The 21,041-nt window shown below is 58.0% G+C and overlaps 3 protein-coding genes across 7 annotated transcripts in view; 1 reads left to right on the top strand and 2 right to left on the bottom strand.

The window, feature by feature from the left end:
- The first annotated feature begins 2,385 nt into the window (after positions 1-2,385).
- Positions 2,386-4,673, top strand: GUCA2B (guanylate cyclase activator 2B). Its single transcript, XM_072771533.1, has 3 exons — positions 2,386-2,535; positions 3,710-3,896; positions 4,444-4,673. The coding sequence occupies exons 1-3, from the start codon at positions 2,431-2,433 to the stop codon at positions 4,503-4,505; spliced, it is 354 nt and encodes a 117-aa protein (XP_072627634.1). The 5' UTR covers positions 2,386-2,430; the 3' UTR covers positions 4,506-4,673.
- A 2,806-nt stretch (positions 4,674-7,479) lies between these two features.
- Positions 7,480-8,832, bottom strand: GUCA2A (guanylate cyclase activator 2A). Its single transcript, XM_072771532.1, has 3 exons — positions 8,675-8,832; positions 7,973-8,168; positions 7,480-7,680 (listed from the first exon to the last, which is right to left on the bottom strand). Exons 1-3 carry the CDS (start codon positions 8,747-8,749, stop codon positions 7,616-7,618), a joined length of 336 nt encoding a protein of 111 aa, XP_072627633.1. The 5' UTR covers positions 8,750-8,832; the 3' UTR covers positions 7,480-7,615.
- Positions 8,833-17,442: 8,610 nt separating this feature from the next.
- The window catches only part of FOXJ3 (forkhead box J3), a 141,777-nt gene continuing 138,178 nt past the window's right edge, over positions 17,443-21,041 (bottom strand). For all 5 annotated transcript variants that reach the window (XM_072771645.1, XM_072771646.1, XM_072771648.1 and 2 more), the window contains one exon: positions 17,443-20,469. In XM_072771645.1, coding sequence (XP_072627746.1) covers positions 20,354-20,469 — 116 coding nt within the window. In that variant the 3' untranslated portion in view covers positions 17,443-20,353. The remainder of the gene's footprint in view (positions 20,470-21,041) is intronic.

Raw genomic sequence — 21,041 nt, 5'->3', positions numbered from 1 at the left:
ACTGCTAGGGAGGTGGTCCATTTAGGGGCAGGGAGGGTCACAGGTTCTGGGACACCAGTGGTGCCGGGGGAACCCAGTTTGGAGAGAGGAGCGCCCGAACACACACACACAGGTGAACTGTCACTCTGCCGTGGCATTTGAAGCTTCTACACAGAGACCAGAGTCACTTCCCATGTCCCTGAAGAAGGAAGTGCCCTGAGAAATGTCAGGGGACCCCAGCTGAACGGGGGTGGCAGCGTGGGTTTACGTCTATGCCAGTTAGTTTTGATGGATGGTGGGTCATTCAGAGAGCGATTGGGAGGAGCTGGGCTGAAATATGAATTTGAGTCATGTTAGACAGATAGGGAAGTCACAACTTGTTCCCAGGAAAAGAGTAACACATGGCTTCCTGGCTGGAAGAGCTGGAAGGGCCTCCAGATTTGCTCCTCGCCCTTCCTGTGGGGCGAGTGGGGCTGAGCTCGCTCTGGTTGAAAGAGCGAGGATTTGGGAGCCAAAGATCAGAACTGATCCAGCTGTGGGTTCAGAGATGGGGCCTGTCACGGAGGAGAGGCAGAGGCACCACCACTGACTACGTGGCCGCCGTGGACCAGACGTCAGCTGGAAAGGGGTCAGCTTGGGGCCAGGGAGAGTCACAGGTGCCCCTGGGATGGGACTGGCCAGTCTCTCCTCACAACAGCCACTATGACAATGTTCATTATTTCCTCTACTTACTGATAAAACAGAAGCTCAGAGAAGCTGAGTAAGGAACCCAAAGTCACATGGTTGAGAAGCGCTGAGATCTTCTTGCCTCCAGGGCCCGTGTTCCTTTTTCTAGAACCCAGTCAGCCCAGCAGATGCAAGAATTCCAGAGATAAAGCCTGCTGCCCCCTCGTATGCACATAGCACTTGACCTTTTCAGGCCTTGGGTTTCTCATCCGGAAAATGGGAGACAATATAGGGTTAGATGGAATGACGCGCACAAACCAGCCCTGAGCCTGGCTCTTGGTGAATGTTCCCAAAATGAAAGCTATTATTGTTACTGATGAGTATTTTCAGTTTACAAGTGAAAAACCCATGTAAGAGTCCATTGGTTCCTTCACATCCTAAAGAGTAAAGGCTGAAGTCTGGACCTCCAGCAAGACACAGGAGAGGCCAGAGCTCACCCAAGCCCTTTTCCATCCCAACCTAAGATACGGAAAAGGGGGAGATGGGCATGTCAGGCCGCTGGAATGCCCCAGCAAAAGCATGGGCAAAGAGGGCATCAGGGCGTGTGACAACATCACATTTTAGCGACAAATTGGAGACTGAGCCTCAAATAGTGGGCCTAGCTGAGCCACCTGGGCTTCAATCCGATGTCACACAGCAGGCCCCCTGTCCGGCAGAGGTGAGCCCGGGCTCCAGCTCTGTTTACAGCTGCCTGGTGGCAGTGGTGAAACGCCCTTGTGGACTCTGCCCTCTTCTCTCCGACTAACTGACGCTCGGCCCCAAGGGGTAGAGGGGTTAAGGAGTGGCGGGAGCTCCTATTACCCAGGAACTAAAGTGGGCCCGGCCCCACCATCCCCACAGTGACCTCATTATGGGAGATGCTGTCATTGTGCCCATTTGATGGAAGAGCAAAACAGGCTCCATGAGAGTTGGTGTGACTTGTCCAAACTCACACAGCCGCGGTGGGACCAGGATTTGAGCCTCGGTCCATCTGTCCCCAAGGCTGGCATGCTTTCCTCTTCCTCCAAGCCGATAGCCTGCTGGGTTAGGTGACTGGCAGGTGAGATGGGGCAAACACGGCCTGAGGGTACCCAAGCACCATTTGGAAGTGGCAGAGAGGCAGGCTGAAGGCCTGGGTAGGGCCCCATCAGAGGGATGAGCCTTAAACTGGGAGGCGGGGGAGGAGACACAAGGGTCCAGAGACACAGAGAGCCCTGAGGTCAGCCCTGTGCCTGCCCACCGTGCCCCGGACCAGCCTGTCTGTCTACATCCTTCCGCCAGAGAAAGAACAGGGGCCGGCCTGAGTGAAACAGGGGCCAACACTTGGGTCCCTGCACTGCCACCGACTAGCCTGGGGTGACTCTCCTGACCGGGGCCAAGTTTCTTCACTTCTTGAGCCTCACTTTCCCTGTCTGAATGGTCTCTCCATCATCCCACTTGAATGGGTGTATTATGGAGCTAAGGGCAGTGGCGTGTCCAAGGCCCTCCCACAGAGCACCCCCGACAGGTGCCTGCCACACAGTGTCCCATCCCTAGGTGCGCTGGGCCTCCCCGCCCTTATCACCCCCAGCCCCTTTCCTGGGAATGGGCTCCTGGCTTGTCAGAGAGACAGTCAGCTATCAACCCCACCCCAGCTGGCCAGTTAATGAGTGACCAGGGCACTGGAGCCTGGCCTATAAAGAGCTCCTCACCAGGAAGGCAGATGGGAGCCCGTGGACGGTGGCTGTGGGATACAGACAGAGCAAGATGCGCAGCAGGATGGTGTCAGGGCTCCTGTCCCGGGTGGCTGTGGTCCACCTGCTGCTGCTGCTGCTGCTGCTGCTGCAGGACACACAGTCAGTCTACATTCAGGTGAGTCCCTCTGGCCACTGAGCCCTTTGCCTGAAGTGAGAGGCTGGGGTGGAGAGGGGATGCTAGGAAATTCATGGGCTATGGGGGAGCAAGGGCCCAGGGCTCACCCCAACACCGAATCACCCCAGGGACCAAGACAGCGGGTGGGTGGGGGCAGCCAGAGTGCCGATGGTGATGACGATGGTGATGATAGTGATAATAAACCACCGCTAGTCAGCATTGCTCTCTCAGAAGGCAGGTCCTGGTCAGAGGTCAGAAGGTGGAACAAGATGCAGTCCCTGCCCTTGAGGAGCCCGAAGGAGAGGGGTCTCCCCACAGCTCTCTATATTCACCCCATGTACGGGTGGATGGGGGATAGTCACCAGAAAGTTTCCCTGGCGGGTAACCGAGCTGACGTTGCAGGATGAGCAGGAGAGCCAGCCTCCGAGGACGTGGGCTGCTCCAGGCAGAGGGCACAGCGTGTACCGAGGCTCCTTCCAAGACGATGTGAAGCTGGAAGGAGTCACGGAAGCAGGGCCTGCCTGCAGGGTGGCAGGATGCCCCTGGGCAGCGAGGATGGGGAAGTCTGTGGCCCTGGGTGTCCGTCCTATTCCTGACTCTGGGTGAAGCCTCCCTGCCGGGGGTGGAGGAGAGTCAGCTTCCCCTGCAGCCCCGGCCTGGGAACCGGCCAGCTTGGGGTTGGGCATTTTACCATGTCAGTTCAGGGGGGATCACCCAGTTACTGAGTGTAGACTGACTGTGTGCCCTGCAGCAGCAGCAGCAGCAGGAGGACCACAGCCATCCCGGGCAGGAGCCCTGGCACCCAGTTACCCAGTGGCGATCACCCAGTGTGGCCTGGGTGCCAGGCGCTAGGGAGGCATCATTTGTCAGATGAGACTCAGAGTGTGGGACATACAGGTGCCAGCTGGGAAGAGCTGGGATGTGAACGGGGGTTCCACGGGTCTCCAAAGCCCATACCTTGACCCACTCTCCGCAGCGTCGCTGCGACCTCGTTTACAGGCGGGGGCCTGTGGTGCACTGGGGTGCGAGGTGCCAGGCACCAGCTCCCACCTCCCAGCTGTCCTTTGAGTGTGGCCTGGACCCTCCGTAAGAACAGGGAAGGCTCTGTGGGGTGCGCGGCGTCCTGGCCCGGGTCTGGATGCCATCTCATCTCCTCCCCCCTCCGGCCCCCTAGCACCAAGGCTTCCAGGTCCAGCTGGAATCAGTGAAGAGGCTGAGTGACCTGCAGGGGACGTGGGTGCCCAGCCCCCGCCTCCAGACCCAGAACCTCGTGCCCCCCGAGTGTCACCACCCGGCCCTGCCAACGGACCTCCAGCCCATCTGCACGACCAGGGAAGCTGCCAGCATCTTCCAGGCCTTGAGTGAGTATCCCCACCCCTACCAGCGTCCTGGCCCTCGCTCTCTGTCCTCCCCACACTCCAGCTCCTCCACTTCTCGTGCTCTCTAGTAAGCCCCCAGGGGAAGGAGGGTCACGAAGCTCAGCCCCTGGCCTGCCCTGTTTGGGCACCGCACCCCACCCCAGCCCCCAGCGCCCCAGACCCTTGGTGGTCCTGGCAGACTTCCCAGATGGGAGGGAAGGGGACGCCGGGCAACGGACCTGTAAGCAGGGACTGCACTACAGTGGGGGGCACGGGGGGCACGGGGTCTGGGAGGCTCCCAAGAGGAGGTGACATCTGAGCCGAAACATGAGGGAGGGAGCAGAGCCGGCCAGCGAATGTGGCCACTGACTGAGCACCCCCAGGTGCCTCCTCTCCTCACCACCCGTCAGCTGATACTGTCCATAGAACCCACGGGAAAACTCGGGCCTGCCCGCCCCAGGGAGGAGAGGCCCGGGACCTGAACCCCTGCCTGTTGAGAAGACGCCTCCCCTCAGGCCCCCCTTCCCGACGGCTCCTCTCTCCTGCCCAGAGGCCATCGCCAGCGACGACTGTGAGCTGTGCGTGAACGTTGCCTGCACCGGCTGCCTCTGAGGGGGCCGCTGCCCCGAGCCGAGCACCCCGCGCCCCCGGGGCTCCCGGGGTCATCGTCACCCAGCCGAGGCCCGAGCGGCCGGATGCGGAGCCGTGGGACACGTGGCTGGAGGGGCGTCTGGCCCCTGAGGAGGCCCTGCTGCCCAATAAAGATCCCCCACCTACCTACGCCCCAAGTCTGGCGTCCGTTTGTCCGCCCGGCGGCCGTGGGCACAGCTGCCTGGGAGGCCCAGGTGCCTGGGAGAAAGGTTGATTCCCTGAGGCTGCCGGGAGTTTCCCAGGCTATTTCCTAGAGGAGGGGGGAGCTGGGCGTGGAATGAGCCCCCCCCAATCCCAGGGCGGAGGGAGGGCGGGAAGCTGCCCCGAGGGTGGGGCCGCGGGGCTGGGTGGGTGCAGGGAAGAACCCGGGGTGGGTGCCTGCTGCCTCTGCCCTGGGGCTCCCGGGGGCCTCGGCCTTCACCCTTTACCTTCATCAGCTCCCCCTTCTCAGGCCCCCCAGGACCGTCTGTCCAGCTCCAGATGGGAGCCCCTGCCCCCCAGGCTGGAGGCCCGGGCATCATAATAGAGCCCCCATCTAGGGAGCATTGGCTACAGCTGAGGCACTGTTCTAAGCTCACGGAGTCCTGGAAACAGGCTGGTGAAGTGGGACTAGTTACTAGTTACCAGTAACTAGTTACATTAGAAGTGTTGCTAATAGGGCAGCCTGGGGGACTCAGCGGCTTAGCACCGCCTTCAGCCCAGGGCCTGATCCTGGAGACCCGGGATCGAGTCCCACGTCGGGCTCCCTGCATGGAGCCTGCTTCTCCCTCTGCCTGTGTCTCTGCCTCTCGCTCTCTCTTCTCTGTGTATTCTCATGAATAAGTAAATAAAATCTTAAAAAAAGAAGTGTTGCTAATAACCACTCCACAAACAAACAAGGAGACCCAGGGAGAGCGAGAGGACGGACTAGACCAGGACCACGGGCTCAGCCACAGCAGGCTTCCTCCCAGGCAGGGCCCCCCACGCTCCGAACCACCAGCCCCATGGAGGACGCCTAGCAGAGGGGGCTCCGGGTTCTCGAAGCTGCGGCCAGCTCCTGGGCCTGTCCGCGAGGTGGGCTCGTCCACAGCCCCTGTCCCGGGCAGCCAGAGAGGAGAGCCAGGCGCAAAGGGGCCGTGCTCCCCGAACTCAGCTCACCAGGGCCAAGGCCACAGTGAACCCCCCCAGGCCAGCTGTCCCCCTACAACTGCCCAGCTCTGCTGGTGAGCCCTGCAGCACCCCCCTCCCGCAGGCCACAAGCCCCAGAGCTCTAGCTCCTTCCTCTCCCTCACCCCACAGGCAAGGCTGGCTGAGGCCTTTGCAGTCCCTCCTGCGTCTCTCAGGCCCAACATGCCGAAGAAACACCACAGTGCTGCTCTGATGGGGGCCCCTTACCCTTCTGTGGCTCCCCAGTGCCCTTCTCTCAAGTCTAAAACTGAGCCCACGCACCATTGAGCCCCGGCTCCACTGCCCCCTTCAGCTGCGCTGGGTCCCCACCTGCCTGGGGAGGAGGCGGTGAAGGGAACTGCCTCTGACGGGCACCTGCTCGGTGCCAGGCTCAGGGGGAGCAGGGGCACAGGACGCGTAAGAGCAGCACCAGCAGAGCGCCCGCTACGGGGCCCCAGGAGCTTCTCCTGTGTTACCTTGGCTCAATCCTGCAAAGTGGGGATTGTTTGTCATCCCTGTTTTACAGACAGGGAGGCTGAGGACTGGCTGCAGCCGGTGACAGGCTGTGCGGAGCCAGGATCCACACCCAGACTCCAGCCCCAGAGTGCGAGCAGTAAAGGACCCTGCCCACCTGCGTCTCCCCAAACCCCCTGCAGCCCAGGGCGCTGCTGGGCTCTGTCAGGATCCCCATTGTCAGATGAAACCAAGTGGCACAGAGGGCTTCACAACTTGTGAGTGACATGGCCACGTCCAAACCCAGCCCTGTGTGCCTCCCGGGACCACCCCGTCCAGACCGGACCCCCCAGGGCCTCGGGCCTTCCCGCCTCTGTGTCTGCGCCTACTCCACCTTCCAGAACGCCCTCTGCCTCCTGCCCTCCAGACTGGCTTGTGATGTCCATGCCAGGCCCACAGCAGTGGTGCAAAGGCCCGCCTCCCCTCCCACCTGCAAAGCCTCCCTGACCTGACCCTAAAGAGCCTCACCAGGCACTTCCCTACCACCCAACTCCCTGAGAAATGCCTCTTTCCCGGTCCCCCTAACTTTGCTCACAGGCAGCCCTCTTAACGGCCTCGGCTTGAGCCTGGTTTTCAGCTTTTTTTGTTTTCACCATTTATTGAACTCTGTTCAGCCCCGGCCTGACCTGCGCCCGCACAGCATCCCCGATCCCGGGTTACCCCACCCCTCCGCGGGGCAGGTGCTATTGCACTCCCGAGTTTACGGGGGGGGGGGGGGGGGGGGGGGGGGGGGGGGGGGGGGGGACTGAGGCACAGAGAGGGCAAGCGGCTTGTGGGAGTGTGGGAGCGCCGAGGCTGGCCTGCGGAGCTGCGGCTTTCCCCGCGTGGGTGAGAGCCTCCCGCACCCACGGGCGCCGTGCGTTTCCCCACGACAGGCTTGCCCAGGCCCCGAAGCCCCCGTAGGGCAGAGGGCAGAGGCCTGCGGGCCACGGCCGGTCAGGGTGCCCTCCCAGCACCCCGGACAGGGCGGGAGCGAGAAGACCCCTCCTGGGAGGGGAGGGACATGTGATGAGGCCAAGGGAGCCCAGCCTTGGGGCCTCGGGAGGGGCTGACCTGCTGACCTGGGGGGGGGGGGGGGCGGGCAGCCCCGGGACATGCAAAAGTGAAGAAGGTCTGCAGGCTGGGGGCCTCTGGGCCTGCGCGGGGTGGCAGCCCCCTCCCGGGGCGGGGTGCAGGGGCCTCGGGGGCGGGTGTGCAGGGCCTCCGGGGCAGGGCAGGCACCCACCACGCCGGCGCCCAGCCCACCGGCGGAGGAGGAAGGAAGCGACACCAGGAGGACTCTGGGAACTGGTTTATTGGCGGCGGGTTGGAGGGATCCTCGGGGGGCACCGGCAGCTCCTCGGATGGGCCAGGGCCCGGGCTCCCCAGGGCGCTCCCCAGGCCCGGTGCTCCGGTGCTCCGAGCCGGCCGTCCTAGCACCCGGCGCAGGCGGCGAAGGCACAGATCTCGCACGACCTCGGGTCCTGGGCGATGGACGCTGCGCAGGAGACACGCGGCGCCGAGGGGGTCAGAGCCCCGCTCCCCGCGCGCCGGGGCCTGGACGGCCGCCCCCGGGACCCCGGGAGGACCCAGGCCCGCCCCCCCGCCCGGAGCGCTGAGGCCGCGCAGTGCCGGCCAATCACCGGGCGCAGCGAGGAGCGCCGAAGTAAGCTCCGCCAATCACAACCCGGGACGGCCTCCGGCAGGTCCGTCGGGCCCGCCAATCAGAGCGCGCCCCCCTCAGGGCGGCCAATCAGGGAGCTCCGCCCCGCCCCCCCGCCCGCGCTCACCCAGCCTGCCGAGGATCTCCGGGGCGTTGGGCTCCTTGCAGAGCGGCCTGAGCTCTTCGGGAAACTGGAGGTGGCTGCAGGCTCCGGGGAGCGCGGGGCCGCCACGCTTCCTGCCGCTCCGCATGCTGCGCTCCTGGAGCTCCCCGAGGGCCTTGAGCTTCTTCACGGACTCCAGAGGGAAGGAGAAGTCTCCGTCCTGAGAGACACGTGTCGGCGCGTGGGGCCGGGGCTGCAGCCTGCCAGCCTGCCCCGGGGCGTCCGCACCCGCCCGACGCCCAACACCCAGGCCGCTGCTCTGGCCGAGAACGGGGCTGGGGAGTAAGGGCTAGAATGGGTTCTAGCTCCTTCACTTCCCAGCCGTGTGCCGAGGGAGGGCCTTCTCCGAGGCTCAGTTTTCCTCCTCCGAAAAATGGGACTGAGCATCCCCATTTTCCCAGGGTGACCATCAGGCTTCCCGTGAGCAGCCTGGCTCGTGGCAGCCGCTCAAGAAATTGGCTAATCACGACCCCCCCCCCCCGGCCTTTCCTAAATGGTATTTCTCCTCTCTCCTCCAAGTGTGAAAGGGGAAAGGGGTGTGGACGGGACAGGTTCCTGAGAAAGAGCCACACTTGAGACATACCCTCTGCTCCATCCCCAAGGGGACAGGCCCTGGGCCCTGGGCGCAGAGAGCCAGCGGGGCCCGGGGAGGGACAGAGGATGTACCTGCACGGTGACTCCCTCTGCCAGGACAGCCCAGGCCCCAAGGAGGCACAGTGCAGAGAGCAGGAAGGTGTTCATGGCAGCAGTGGCCAAGAGGGAGGAGCAGTTGGTTCTGGATGCCAGAGGGAAACAGTGGGGCTTTTTAACGAGGGCTGGGTTACTGAGTAACCTGGGAGCCTCATGGGCTTTCCCATCAACTGGGGCCTGATCAGATAAGGCTAAGACAGCCTTGCAGATAAGAGATCAGTCCCTGAGGCCGACAGAGTCCCAGCCCCGCCCTGGGCTCCCACTTTTCCCCACAGCCAGGCGAGGTCCTGCACTCGTTCGCCAAGCACACACACTCACTGACCCCCGCTCCCGGGGTCCAGGCCCCGCACTGGGGTAGGCCTGCACTGGGGTGGGCCTGCAGCCCCAGGCCAGCCCTTAAGGAGGGAGAGGGGTCCACACAGTGGCGATGCAGGGTGATCAGGTGAGAGGGGGGTGGTGGTGGGTGCGGGAGCCGCCTCATCCAGCCCAGGGCTTGGGGAGTTCAGGATGATTTCCCAAAGGAGGTTGTGTCAGCACTGAGTTCTGGAGAGTGGGTGGCATTTTCTTAGAAAAGGGGCGGGGGATAGGCCATTTCTTGCAGAGGATGCTCCACGTAGGACACCCAGGAGGGAAACAGGTCTGGATTATTCAGGAAAGTGTGAGTAGTTCAGCCTTGGGAGGAGAGGGGGTTACAAGAGGGTTTCACATGATGAGAGATGAGCTGTAGGCCAAGGTAGCTACCAGGTTGGGCCACTATGACTTCGAGGAAGGGCTCAGCTCTGCTGTCCCGTGGGCCTGGGTTCAAGTCCTACCTGCTGCATGATTTTTTTTTTAGATTTTATTTATTTAGGGATGCCTGGGTGGCTCAGTGGTTGGGCGGCTGCCTTCGGCTCAGGTTGTGATCCCAGAATCCAGGATCGAGTCCCGCATGAGACTCCTGCAAACAGCCTTCGGGACTCGATCCTGGGACTCTGGGATCACACCCGGAGCCGAAGGCAGATGCTCAACCATTGAGCTACCCAGGCGTCCCCCGCAGCATGATTTTAATGTGTGTGCACTTGGGCAAATTGTTTCTCCTCTCTGAGCCCCAGCACCCCTTGGGGGTATTAGTCAATTATTATTAGTCAATAATACTAATAACACCTACCTTGTGGCCTTATTCTGAAGATCAGATGATGTAAAAATGCTTCACTCAGTCCCTGGCACACAGAAAGCACTCAGTAAACGGTCATCCCGTTATTATTATTTTTATCACTAGCAGCAGCAGCTCCTGGCTGATGACCACCTGCTCATCTGAGCCATAGCCTGTCCTCATCCTGTGCCGACCCTGCCTGCCCGTCAGCCTCAGATTGTCCTAGAAAGAACTCCTCCCCTCTCCCTCCCAATACCCTTGCCCCTGCTCCCCTAACCTCCCTTGTTTCTGTCTTCCGACTACCCGTCCCATGTGTGCTCCCCCTTCTGCTCCCCTTCTTCCCCTACTAGAGCAGCGTAATCCCCCAACCCTGACTTTCTTACCAGGCTCACCTCGCCCACCCTTCCTGAACATGCCTCCCTGCCTTTGAACGGGCGGTCTTAGCTGCCTGGAAGTCCTTTCCACCCTTGTCACTAGCTGAACTCCTACTCAAACTTTAAGGCCCAGGCCAAATAACCCCCACTGCATGCCCAGCTAAATAACATCTCTTCGTTCCCGAAGAACCAGATACATTCCCCCACTGGGGATCTTGTTGCGTAGGATTACCCGGCTGTGTATTTCTGCCCCTCTAGACTCTGACCCTCGGGCTCAGTGTGTGTTCCTTGTGTTCTGTTGTGAGCAAGGTCCCCAGGATACAGAAGAAGGAAAGCCCTGGGAGCTCCAGTGTCCTGATGGGCAAACAAACCAGGCCAGAAGCCTGGCCAGCTTGAAGGAGGGGGACGGGGCAGGGTGGAGGGAGTCAGTACTGAAGAAGGGGCTGGAGGAGCCGAGGCTGATAAATGGGGTCACGTCCAAGGGAGGGGCAGGAAACACCTGCTCTATCTGCCCTCCTAGGCCAGTGCTCAGAGCGAGGGGGCACTTCCCTCCCCTGTGTGTGTGTGTGTGTGTGCGCGCGCGCGCGCGCGCGTGCACCCTGAAGTGGGGGGCGGGGGTGCAGCCACGTGGTGGCCTCTGCTAGCCGAGCGCTGGGTGGGGGCACGCAGCAGGGGAAGGGGGGGATGGCATGGGCTCTGTTAGGGTTATGGATGGGGCCCGGTGGAAGGTGAGACTAGACACTGGCACAAGGGTGGAGTTTGCTGTCATTGGGGTGGACGTGAACCCTATGTAGAGATCTGGGGGACAGCTGAGGTTGGCCCTGGGACTGAGCTGGGGTGGCTGGAGTCCAGCCGGGTTAGGGTGAGAGCTGGGGAGGGTCAGCCTGAGGTCCTGGGCTGGGGTTGGGGCTCGGCCGGGGCAACATGGAAGAACAGTTAGTGGGAGGCGTTCAAATCAGGACTCCAAGTGGGGTTTGAGTCCAGGGCATAGGAGCCAAGGGCTGGTGGGTGTCAGGGTTCGGTTTGGAATTGGGGAGCTGCTGGGGTTGGGTTGATGTCGGGATTGCAGGCGCTGTGGAGGCTGGTCAGGGTCAGGTTTGGGATCAGGGTTGGGTCGGTGTGGGGCTCAGGCGAACTGAAACATAACTGACATTAAGGATGGGGCTTGGCGGCTGTTGTGGGCTGGAGGGGGCCTGCCCGGGCTTCCAGTCCCTCCCCTCCCCGGCTCTGAGGGGCTGAGGGGCTTGGGCTCCTAACGCCTGCGCCCGCAGCCCCCGAGCCAGCCCTACCTGGAGCCAGGCCTACCTGGAGCCGGAGCCTGGGGGAGGGGCTGGGGAGTGACGTGGTTCACGCTGTGGGAAAGAGGAAACGGCTCCTAGGACTCGCACCTTTGGGCCCTGCCCTACTAACTCCACCTCCGACGTCGGCCTGGGAAATGGGAAGCAGCTACCCTTCCCGTACCAGCACCGGCCCAGGTGTGAGTTTGGGCGGCCTCCCCGCGCTCCTGGGTGCTGGATCTTGGGGCCCTTCCAGAACCCCGTGTCCACATCTGAGCCCCGAGGCATTGGCCCAGCCCCTCCACACCCCTCTTCACTCCCTGTGGGCAGCAGGTGGGGTGGGGGTGCTGGGCCTCCCACATCCACGGCCGCCTCTTCCGGCAAACTGGCTCCTCTGTAGCCTTGCAGGCGGTGCCGCCTCCGGGCCGGCCGCCCCACACCTCCAGGAGAAAGCCCAGGCTCCCTGGCCTGGCCTTCAAGGCCCTTCGGGGTCAGGCCCCGCTCACTCCTTCACCGGGATCCCCAGAAGCGCCCCGAGGAGCGGCCCGGGGAAGGAGGGCCCCCCTGTTGTCGGTGACAGTCCCAGCCCCTCCAGGGAACGGCTGCGTGGCCTTTCCCACACTCCGTCTCTACTGTCTGAAAACTGTAGACAAGGAGCGGCTTTCCGGCCATCAGGGAGCGGCCCCTCCGGCCCCAGCGCCGGCAGGGTGGCTGGAGAGCACCCCGCCTCCTCCGGCTGCAGCACCTCCCAACCTCTGTCTCCCCACTTGCCTCTGAGCTCCTGAAAGCAGAGCCCGGCTCACGGTGGGCACGACCCCGACTCCGACGGGCCTGGCACCTGCAGTGGGTGCTGCTGGTCCATCGCAGGTGGCCCAGTGGCCCGGGCCCAGCTCTGCTTCCTGGCGGGCCAGAGGCCCCGGGTGACCGCAGGACAAAAGGCCCAGAACGGAGCCCACGCAGGCACGAGTCTAGAGACTTCCATGCTGATCTGCGTGACCTTGAAGAGGGAGGGTGCGGCTCACAGGTCACAGCCTCCCCATCCTGCTTGTAAACGTGTCCTGGAGGGTGTGTGACATGCTCTGGTTCCTCCAAGAGCCCAGAACTGTCCGGGGAAGACTTGCAAGCCAGCTGGGGATCTGTGAGGAATAACTGCAGAGCTCCATTTTATCGATGGCTAAACGGAAGCTCACAGAAGCCAGGACTTTCCCAACGGCGCACGCGCGGGCGCCGGGTACGGTTGTCCTGGTAGCGCACAGCGCGGGGCACCCGGACAGCAGAGAGGTGGCTGGCTACCCGGCCTCGGGGAAGACACAACTTTCCCCATTCATGGCCGGGTGCGCTTGGCAGTAGCTGAAAGTCCCAGAGCAGAACCAGGTCTCACGGGACGCCTGGGGGCTCAGCGGTTGAGCGCCTGCCTTCCGCTCGGCGTGACCCGGGTCCTGGGATCGAGGCCCGCATCGGGCTCTCCCCGGGGAGCCTGCTTCCTCCTCGGCCTGTGTCTCTGCCTCTCTCTGTCTCTCGTGAATAAATGAATAAAATCCTTTAAAAAAAAGAAGAAGCCAGTTCTCACGAACTCCAAAGACACATTTACTCGGTCCATACCCCCTACATGTCCTCCCGGCCCCGGCCCTGGCCCCGCATCTTGAAGGGAAGGAAGAAGACGGGAGCAGCTGCTGAGTCGCACCCCATGAAGTAGCTCCGTGGTGCCCACTTTACAGAGAGGAAACAGGTTCTCGGAGGAGAGGGCCCAGCGCTACCCAGAAGAGGATGGAGTTGGACCTCGAAGGCCATTGGCTTGACCTGGCGGGGCTGGGCTGGCGGCTGGCGGCCGGGGCAGGTGGCCAGAGCTCCCTCCCGCAGCCCTAGGCGCTCGGGGCCTTGACCTCACCCCAGAGGCCCCAGGCCCGGGGAGGCCGCGGCGGGACGCCCACCGGGAGCTGGGGCCAGGTGAGGATGCCTGCCGGACGCGGGGCGCCGACGGGGCCTCGAGCCGGGCCTCGATGGAGGGACACGGTCTGGACCCACAGGGATGGGGGCCGAGGCCGCGGGTGCACCGGTGGGGGGGCGCTCCCCGGGGGGCGGGCCAGGTGGAGGCAGATGTGGGACGGGCTGACACCAGCAGGGAGGAGCGGCCAGGGGCCGGGCCGGACGAGAAGGGGGAGGAATTCCTTGGTCCACGGAGGCCGGAAGCCCGCTGTCTCCCAGGCAAGTGACCCCAGGCTGTGGGCCCCTGGGGGTGGGGGGCCCAGAAGGCTCGGGAAGGGGAGGGAGGCTGAGTTGGAGCCGGAGCCACCTGCCCCCACACAGCCGGCTGCAGGCCCCTAGTCCGGGCAGGGACGGTTCCCACAGGAGGGCTGGGAGGCGCCCTCGGGCGGCAGGACGTTGCCGCTCCGACCTCTGGGGGCCCTCTGGGCGCCGGGGCAGACAGGGGCATCGCCCCGCCCTGTGACGTCAGCCCAGGCTGCTCCGGGCCGGGCCGGGCGGGGCGGGCGTGGTGGCCCCACGGAGGCCAAGGGCACCGGGCGGGTCGTCCGGCCTCACTCGCTGGCTGTGACCCGCTGGCTGTGACCCGGGCAGGGGCCCTCAGCCTCTCCACGGCCCTGGCACTGTCGGCGATGAACGGGACAGTGACGCGACCTGCAGGGCAGCGGGGGCTTAGGTCAGGTAACCCACGGGCTCCCGCACTGGGCAGGTCCTGGCGAGTGACGGCAAGGGTCACTCTACGAGGGGGGGTGTGCGGGTCACCAAGGCCTGCTGAGGCGACGCGGGGCTGGGAGGGCGCGCTGGGGGCTGGGGCCTCCGCACCTGCACCTGCACCTGCGACTCCGGGGGAGGCGGGTGGCCTCGGGAGCTCGGAGGGGTTGGGGTTGGTGGGGTGACCTCTGCCATCCTGCCCTGGGAAGGGGGGGCAGCGGCGCAGAGGCAGCTCCGGAGCGGGCCCCATCGGGAGGCTTCCTGACGACACCCAGGGGGCTCCTTGGCTCCCCCAGCATCTCTGATTGGAGAGAAGATTCTGGGGCCTGGCCGCTGGGCTCCCTAAGGCCCGGTGGGGAAGGCCCTTCAGTAACTGGAAGGGCACACAGCTGGCGGCCACGCGCCCTCTGCCGGCCGCTGCCGCTCACTGCAGCCTCGCTGCTCTGGTCTCAGGGCCCGGGCTCTGCGCAGAGCCGTGAGCGGCACATCCGAGTGACCGGGCGGGCGGTCGGGCTGGGCGGCCTCCGTTTGAAATCCCAGCTCTGCTGCGGCTCCTGCTATCATCATCATCACCATCACCACCGCCGCCACCACCATCACCACCACCGCCGCCACCACCATCACCATCACCGCCACCGCCATCAGCACTGCCACCGCCACCACCGCCGCCGCCACCCCCACCCCCATCACCGCCACCACCCCCACCCCTACTGCCACCACCGTCACCACCACCATCACCACCACCGCCGCCACCACCACCACCACTACCATCACCACCATCACCATCATTCCTACTACTGGGAGGATGACCCTGGGCAAGTGTACGGCTCAGATTCTTCATTTACAACCGGAGCTTGAGAATACCATCTAGCACCTAGCTGTTTTGAAGAGTAAATACGACCTACAAGGCGCAGCTGGGAGAAGTAATATTAATAAAGGGTAGCTGTGTTCTGTACTTCTGGGGTCAGCATCACGTAGGGGCGCTGCTCTGAGTGGGAGGCTGGAGAGGGCCCTGCTGCAGCTGCCCGCCAGGTGTGTGCTCTGCACGTGCTGACTAGTCACCATCAACGGGAGGGAGACACACAGGGAGGTCAGTTCAGAATCACTCTTGAAAACCCTTTAGGAAGGAACCACGCTGGGGACAAAGACCCCGTGTCTCAATAAGGCCAACACGGCCAGTTTTTCCAAATGTGGGTTACAGTCTGCCTTTGAAGTAGCTGACTTGGGGCCAAAGGCCATGTTATGTAGAACACGGGTGTCTTCATCCACTGGGGTCGCCCGGTGACACAGGTGCTCACACACACGGCACAGGGTGGCAGCCCCCAGTGACATCCGGCCTCAGGTGGCTATTCAGTACCTCCGTCCTCCCTCTTTGGCCACGTGTGTACGACTGCCCCGGAGAGCTCTTCTGAATGCACGCCGGATGCAGCTGTGATGTGCCCGCCTCTCTTCTGTAAAATGGGACAGTAACAGTGCTGCAGCAAGATTCCTGCGCAGGTCAAGTAAGATAACGTGTGAAGGAATTTTAAATTCCTGTTAAATGTATGATGCTCTCTACGACTCCCTTTCCCCAAATCTTCCCCTAGACATGTGACTGAACAAGTCACTTCCCTCTCTGGGTCTGTGTTCTCTACAGGAAGATGCAGGGGCTGTAAGAGAGGATTTCAAAGAGCCCTTTTGGCCCGAAGCCTTCGAGATAGTCATGATTCTAGGCAGTTTAGATGCAGTCGACCCTTCCACAGCCCTTCAGAGGCACTGCTAATGACCAAAATTTACCTGTAATGTGAGGTGGGGGGGGGCGGGGGGGACGACAGTTCCTCACTGCAAGAGACACACATGCACTGGTGGGTAGGCATTACCTCTGGCCTTGGGAAAATTTCCTTTTGGAAGGCAATAGGGTAAAAAACAAATGAGCTTTGGAGTCAGGCCCAGACTGAATCACCCCAGATTCTCTATTAGCTATGACAACTAGGGCAAGTTAACCTTTCTGAGCCTCAGTTTCCCCAACTGTAAAGTTGCAACAAATAGCTTTTCCTGGCAGTGATGTATGGGTTCAGTTAGAGATAGCAAGAGGCCCTGGGCAGGATTATGGGATTGGTAGGAAACCCTCCTCTGCTTGAGTTAGGCAGGGTGACGCTTCAGGTCCACTTCCACCAGTACCGTTGGTCTGCCCAGGAGTTAGCCTCTGAACCTGTTTCCACATCAATCAAGTTGAGAACTCACCACTTATCTCATATGATTGCCCTGCTCATATGAGAGGTATGCTCTCATTATGGTGATGAGACCATAATGGTAAAAATGGTAATTTTTGGTAATGGTAAAAAAAATTTTACCAGCAAACCGTCCCTTCTTCAGCTTCCATTCCCCCCATGGTAGTCTAGCGTCCATGCCTGGCTCAGAGCAGTGGTATAAATAGAAAAACCTTCTCCTGTCTGTTCAGGACCGTCTGAGGACTCAACTCCAGTAGCCCATGCTAGGCTGAGGCCTTCCTGGACCGCTGCCTCAGCCCTCACCATAACCTAACTCCTCACCACCAGAATCTTGCCTTGCCAGGGCGCACCTTTGGGGCAGCTTCCCCGGGCCGTTCCCCTGGGCTGGTGTCCGTCGCCTGTCCTGGGTTAAGTCTGCACCCACTAAAGGCAGGAGTCGTGGCTTTCTCACGGGAAGGGTGACAGAGTGTGTGTGCTCAGCCAATGTTAAGCTCCACTTTCACTTTTGGGTGGTAGCCCTCTGGGAAGGCACATCTGGGGGCAGGAATGGGGTCAAGGACACAGGGAGTAGGGGAATTTCTTGAAAGTAAGAGGATGGTGTAAAAGAATCAGGTGACCCGGATTCAAACCCAGCTCTTATCACTTCTAATAAAGGATCTGGGTAAGCCACTGTACTTCTGAGTCGGAACCATCCTGGGAGATGAGGATAACAGTATCTACTTAGCACAGCACTTGGCACATGCTGAGTGCTTTTTCATGGCCCAGGTACTGTTCGAAATGTTGAAATGCATTAGTTAATTTAATCCCACTACAACTCTAGGAGAAAGGTATTACTATCCCCTCATTTTGAAGGCATTCCAAATGAGGAAAATGAGGCTCAGAAAAACTAAGTCAGTCCCCCAAATTCACAGAGCTAGTGAGATATTCCTAAAGGCAGCAACGCATGGGACACGATCTCTAAGGCCGTAAGGACTGTCTGCAAGTTTCTGCATCGGGACTGGCTCCAGTCTTGCTCCCTCGATTATAGCGAATGACACAGGCCAACTGGTGTTGAGAATAGAGTTAACATAATATATTTATTTTAAGTGCCATTCATGCATATCAGTTCTGGCAGCAACAATCCTAATGACACTTGGGGTATTTCTTTACAGCACTAAACAGTTACAAAGAATGGGTGCCGTTCATCATAGAGGCAAAATATGAAATCGTGCAATAGCAAAACTGTAGAAACATTAAAACACTGACTGTCCAACAGCAGTACAGAGAGCAGATTGTGTTTGCACAAAAAGCCAATGCATTTTCATCACATATATACAATATAGATATGTACACATCACCCTCTGAATGAACAATATCAAAATACTCTATTCCATTTGAAATAATCCCCGGATTGATTCCCTCCCACTTCAAAGGACATCTGAGAGACATGTATTTACAAGAACACACATGAATACATTTACATTTCAAAAACTGCCACAAATGCCAGTCGGATTATTCTCCTGGACAGAGTACCCCCCCATTTGATTATATGCATTTATTATACTTTTCCCCAAAAGTCTTCAGTCAATTTAAGCCCAAGACAGAACTTGCTCTGTATTAACAACTACCAACTGAAACAGCCACTAGAGGGGATGCTCTGCACCTCACCAGGTGGCTCTGGCTGGCTGGAGCCCGCTGTGAAGGCCTGTCCTGGGCTCCTGGGCCACCTGAATCACAAGAGTGCAATGGGACTGAGTGGAGGCTCTGCCTCCAGGGCCATTTGTGTTAAGTTTAAATTCTCATAAAAATATTGATCACTGCAAATCAGTAAATGATTGCCAAATGGGAAATTAGCTTCACAGAATTTGTAAAATCTTCATCAGTGGTTTCTACTCAAATCATTCAATGTGAGACTGCATTCTAATACCCAAATTGTTTAAAGTGCACATTGCTAACCAAGCAATTTAAAGTTTCAAAACAGCTATTTTGGTATCTAGAAAACAGTGACTTGAGCAGACTATTGAACCCCCCCACACCCCATTTTTTCAAGTTTTTTTCTCTGCAGGCTGCTATCTCATCTGGCCTCTAATCCGTGTAAGAGGGGCCTGTTGGTGGTCTTGCCAGAATCCTCCGATTTTCACTGATCCAAGGGGCTGGAACTGAGCTTCCATTTTCATGCCAAGCAGGGTCCAAACAACAGGAACATAAAGCCCTTCCTTTCTCCCCAACCTCACCAGCTTTACTATGGCTGGCTTCCCAGTGATTCATTAAAGGCAACACTCCATTAAAAAAAAAAAAAAAAAATACCCACACACACGTTGACAAACACTCTCACATACACACATACAGAAACAAAGATGTCTGTTTAGTTCAAGTAGAGAACACTCAACCACATTATCACTAAGGCTAATTAAAGTGATTTAAGAATGGCTGATAAAGAGACTAGAGATGCTAAAAAGCAACCAGTGAGCAGTTATTACTCCTTGATTTGATGGAACGTATCATTCCCCCATTATAAATGAAAGAAATTCTGCCTTTTTTTATGGTCTAAAGAACCAATTCAAAACCTATTCATTTAAAAAAAAATCTCATTTCTGTTACTTTTATAAAACTGATTATAAAACTAAGACAATCAATCCATGCAAAGTAACTATGATACAATATGAAACAAAACAAAAAACTAATAAAAACCCCAATGAGGCACACTGCATTTCAAAGAAAGTAACCCAATGTCATGCATACACAGACACACGGGACAAGAGAAACAGCAGACCACTTAAGGGTTTCTGCACTGAAGACTGAGGCAAATAAAATCTGTGTGTGGCTCTATCCTCCTTTCAGTGCTTCCTAAACAGAAAGTGAGGAAACTTGCATTATACACAGTGCCCTGCTGTTCTATTGCCCAAATGAACTCTGATTTGAATTCCAGAAAAATCCTATTTAGCTAATATGTCTCAATCAGCAGGAATGCTAAGATAGAGAAATATACTCACATGGTAAAATGAGCGATGATAAAGAGAATGACACAATCTCTCTGATTGTCTTGTCTGTAAACTCTTAAGAAAAACAATTCTGTGCTTTCAGACACCACACTTCTCCTTAATGAACCCAAGAGGAGCTGAGCATTCACAGAAGGTAGCAATAAATATTAAAATAACACTTTTGAATAATAAATACATGGGTGACTATGGAGGCAATGATTTTGTTAAAGAGCCAAGCAATGCTCAGCTGCTAACTGATCAAATACATTTTAGAACTGTTCTAATGCAAATTTAAGAAAACAGACATTGACAAGGTACGACATAAACTCTGTAATCCCCCAACCATCAAAATAAATTTGGTCAGTTCTTTATGCTGCTCAGGAACAACATGCCCCTCTGGATTGTTTGGAGAGTATCAAACTCTGGGTTCTTTGACTTGCTGAGTTGAACTCAATACCCACATCTCTGAAAAAAGATTAAATAAGGGGAATTGGGTTTTGAAAAAATCTATTTCCTTTCAGTTGCCTACATCAGTTAAAAGCATCCTGCAGAAAATAGCCTAATGAGGAATAAAAACTCACAGTAACTTTCTTTTCAAGACGTAATAATCCAATTAGAAAAATTGAAGCCTGTCAGTAATTTTTGTACATATATTTACACATATGTATCTATAAACTGCTTGCAGCAAAATAGGCTCTGTCTGAAAAATCAGTCTGGCACTTGTGGTCAACATCAAACTGACACAAATATGCAAAAGCTGTTCAAATCACACAACAGTTAGGAGCTACATAGGGCAGCTGGCAGGGAGACAAACATGTAGTACTTGTTTGGGTCAGATAAAAGCAGTAAGTTATCCAGCCAAAATCTTTTTGATTGTCTTCAAAAGAAATTTTGATAACATCGGTAAAGTGATTAACAACTTTGTTTTCTCAACTGGATTCTCTTAAACCTTTCCCTTCACTGCACAGAAAGGTGACGCTGGGGTCTGGTGCCTTGCAGAAACAAGCTCTACACAATTGAATCCCAATCAAAGTCATCCTGGATGTCATCTGGAGGCAGAGAACGTCGCATCTGGAAGGCTTGGGAAGGCATCATGTGCTGCTGGTTCATGGCTCCGTGATGGCCTGCAAGGAAGGAGGCAACGTCAGTAGTGACTTGGGTAGAGATAAAAGGAATTAATGAATGTCAGCTGAGCGCTTCCTTTGTGCCAGGCACTTGGTGCACATTAACTCCCTAGTCCACTCAGAAGCTCTCACTGAGGTGGCTCTTATGATCATTTTATAGATAGCAGTGCTTGGATTCAAAAGAATGGAACAAGTTACCCAAGGTCATACAACTAGGAAGGCGAATAGATTTGAACTTTGTTCACTTGACCTCCAAATACATATGCCTGTTTGGTTACTCCAGGAGGTAGCAAGGAGGGCATAAAAAGAACACTAGAGTGTCCAAATGCTGATACAACCCTCTCTCTTAGTCTGTCCTGCATCAATATATGTTCCAGTAACATGAACCGGCTCCCATGAGAATGGTAAAAGGGGAATGATGCCAGCATACCAGTGATGTCACACTGGGTCATCCTGAATTCTCAGCAAGTTAACTTTTGTGCCACCAAGTAACAGTGGGTGAACATAGAGGATATCAACACAGCTGAATGCAGGAAGCCATGGTGGACCAGAGTGAAGAAATAGGATGCCCA

This window comes from Canis lupus, chromosome 13 (assembly GCF_048164855.1).
Source record: "Canis lupus baileyi chromosome 13, mCanLup2.hap1, whole genome shotgun sequence".
NCBI classification, from domain to species: Eukaryota; Metazoa; Chordata; class Mammalia; order Carnivora; family Canidae; genus Canis; species Canis lupus.
This window is presented reverse-complemented; position numbering and strand designations above follow the sequence as displayed.

Coding starts and splice junctions, on each gene's coding strand:
- GUCA2B (XM_072771533.1), top strand. CDS start 2,431: ATGCGCAGCAGGATGGTGTCAGGGCTCCTGTCCCGGGTGGCTGTGGTC. Junction 2,536..3,709: donor CACAGTCAGTCTACATTCAG/GTGAGTCCCTCT, acceptor CCGGCCCCCTAG/CACCAAGGCTTCCAGGTCCA. Junction 3,897..4,443: donor CAGCATCTTCCAGGCCTTGA/GTGAGTATCCCC, acceptor TCTCCTGCCCAG/AGGCCATCGCCAGCGACGAC.
- GUCA2A (XM_072771532.1), bottom strand. CDS start 8,749: ATGAACACCTTCCTGCTCTCTGCACTGTGCCTCCTTGGGGCCTGGGCT. Junction 8,169..8,674: donor CAGAGGGAGTCACCGTGCAG/GTACATCCTCTG, acceptor CGTGTCTCTCAG/GACGGAGACTTCTCCTTCCC. Junction 7,681..7,972: donor GGAGATCCTCGGCAGGCTGG/GTGAGCGCGGGC, acceptor TCTCCTGCGCAG/CGTCCATCGCCCAGGACCCG.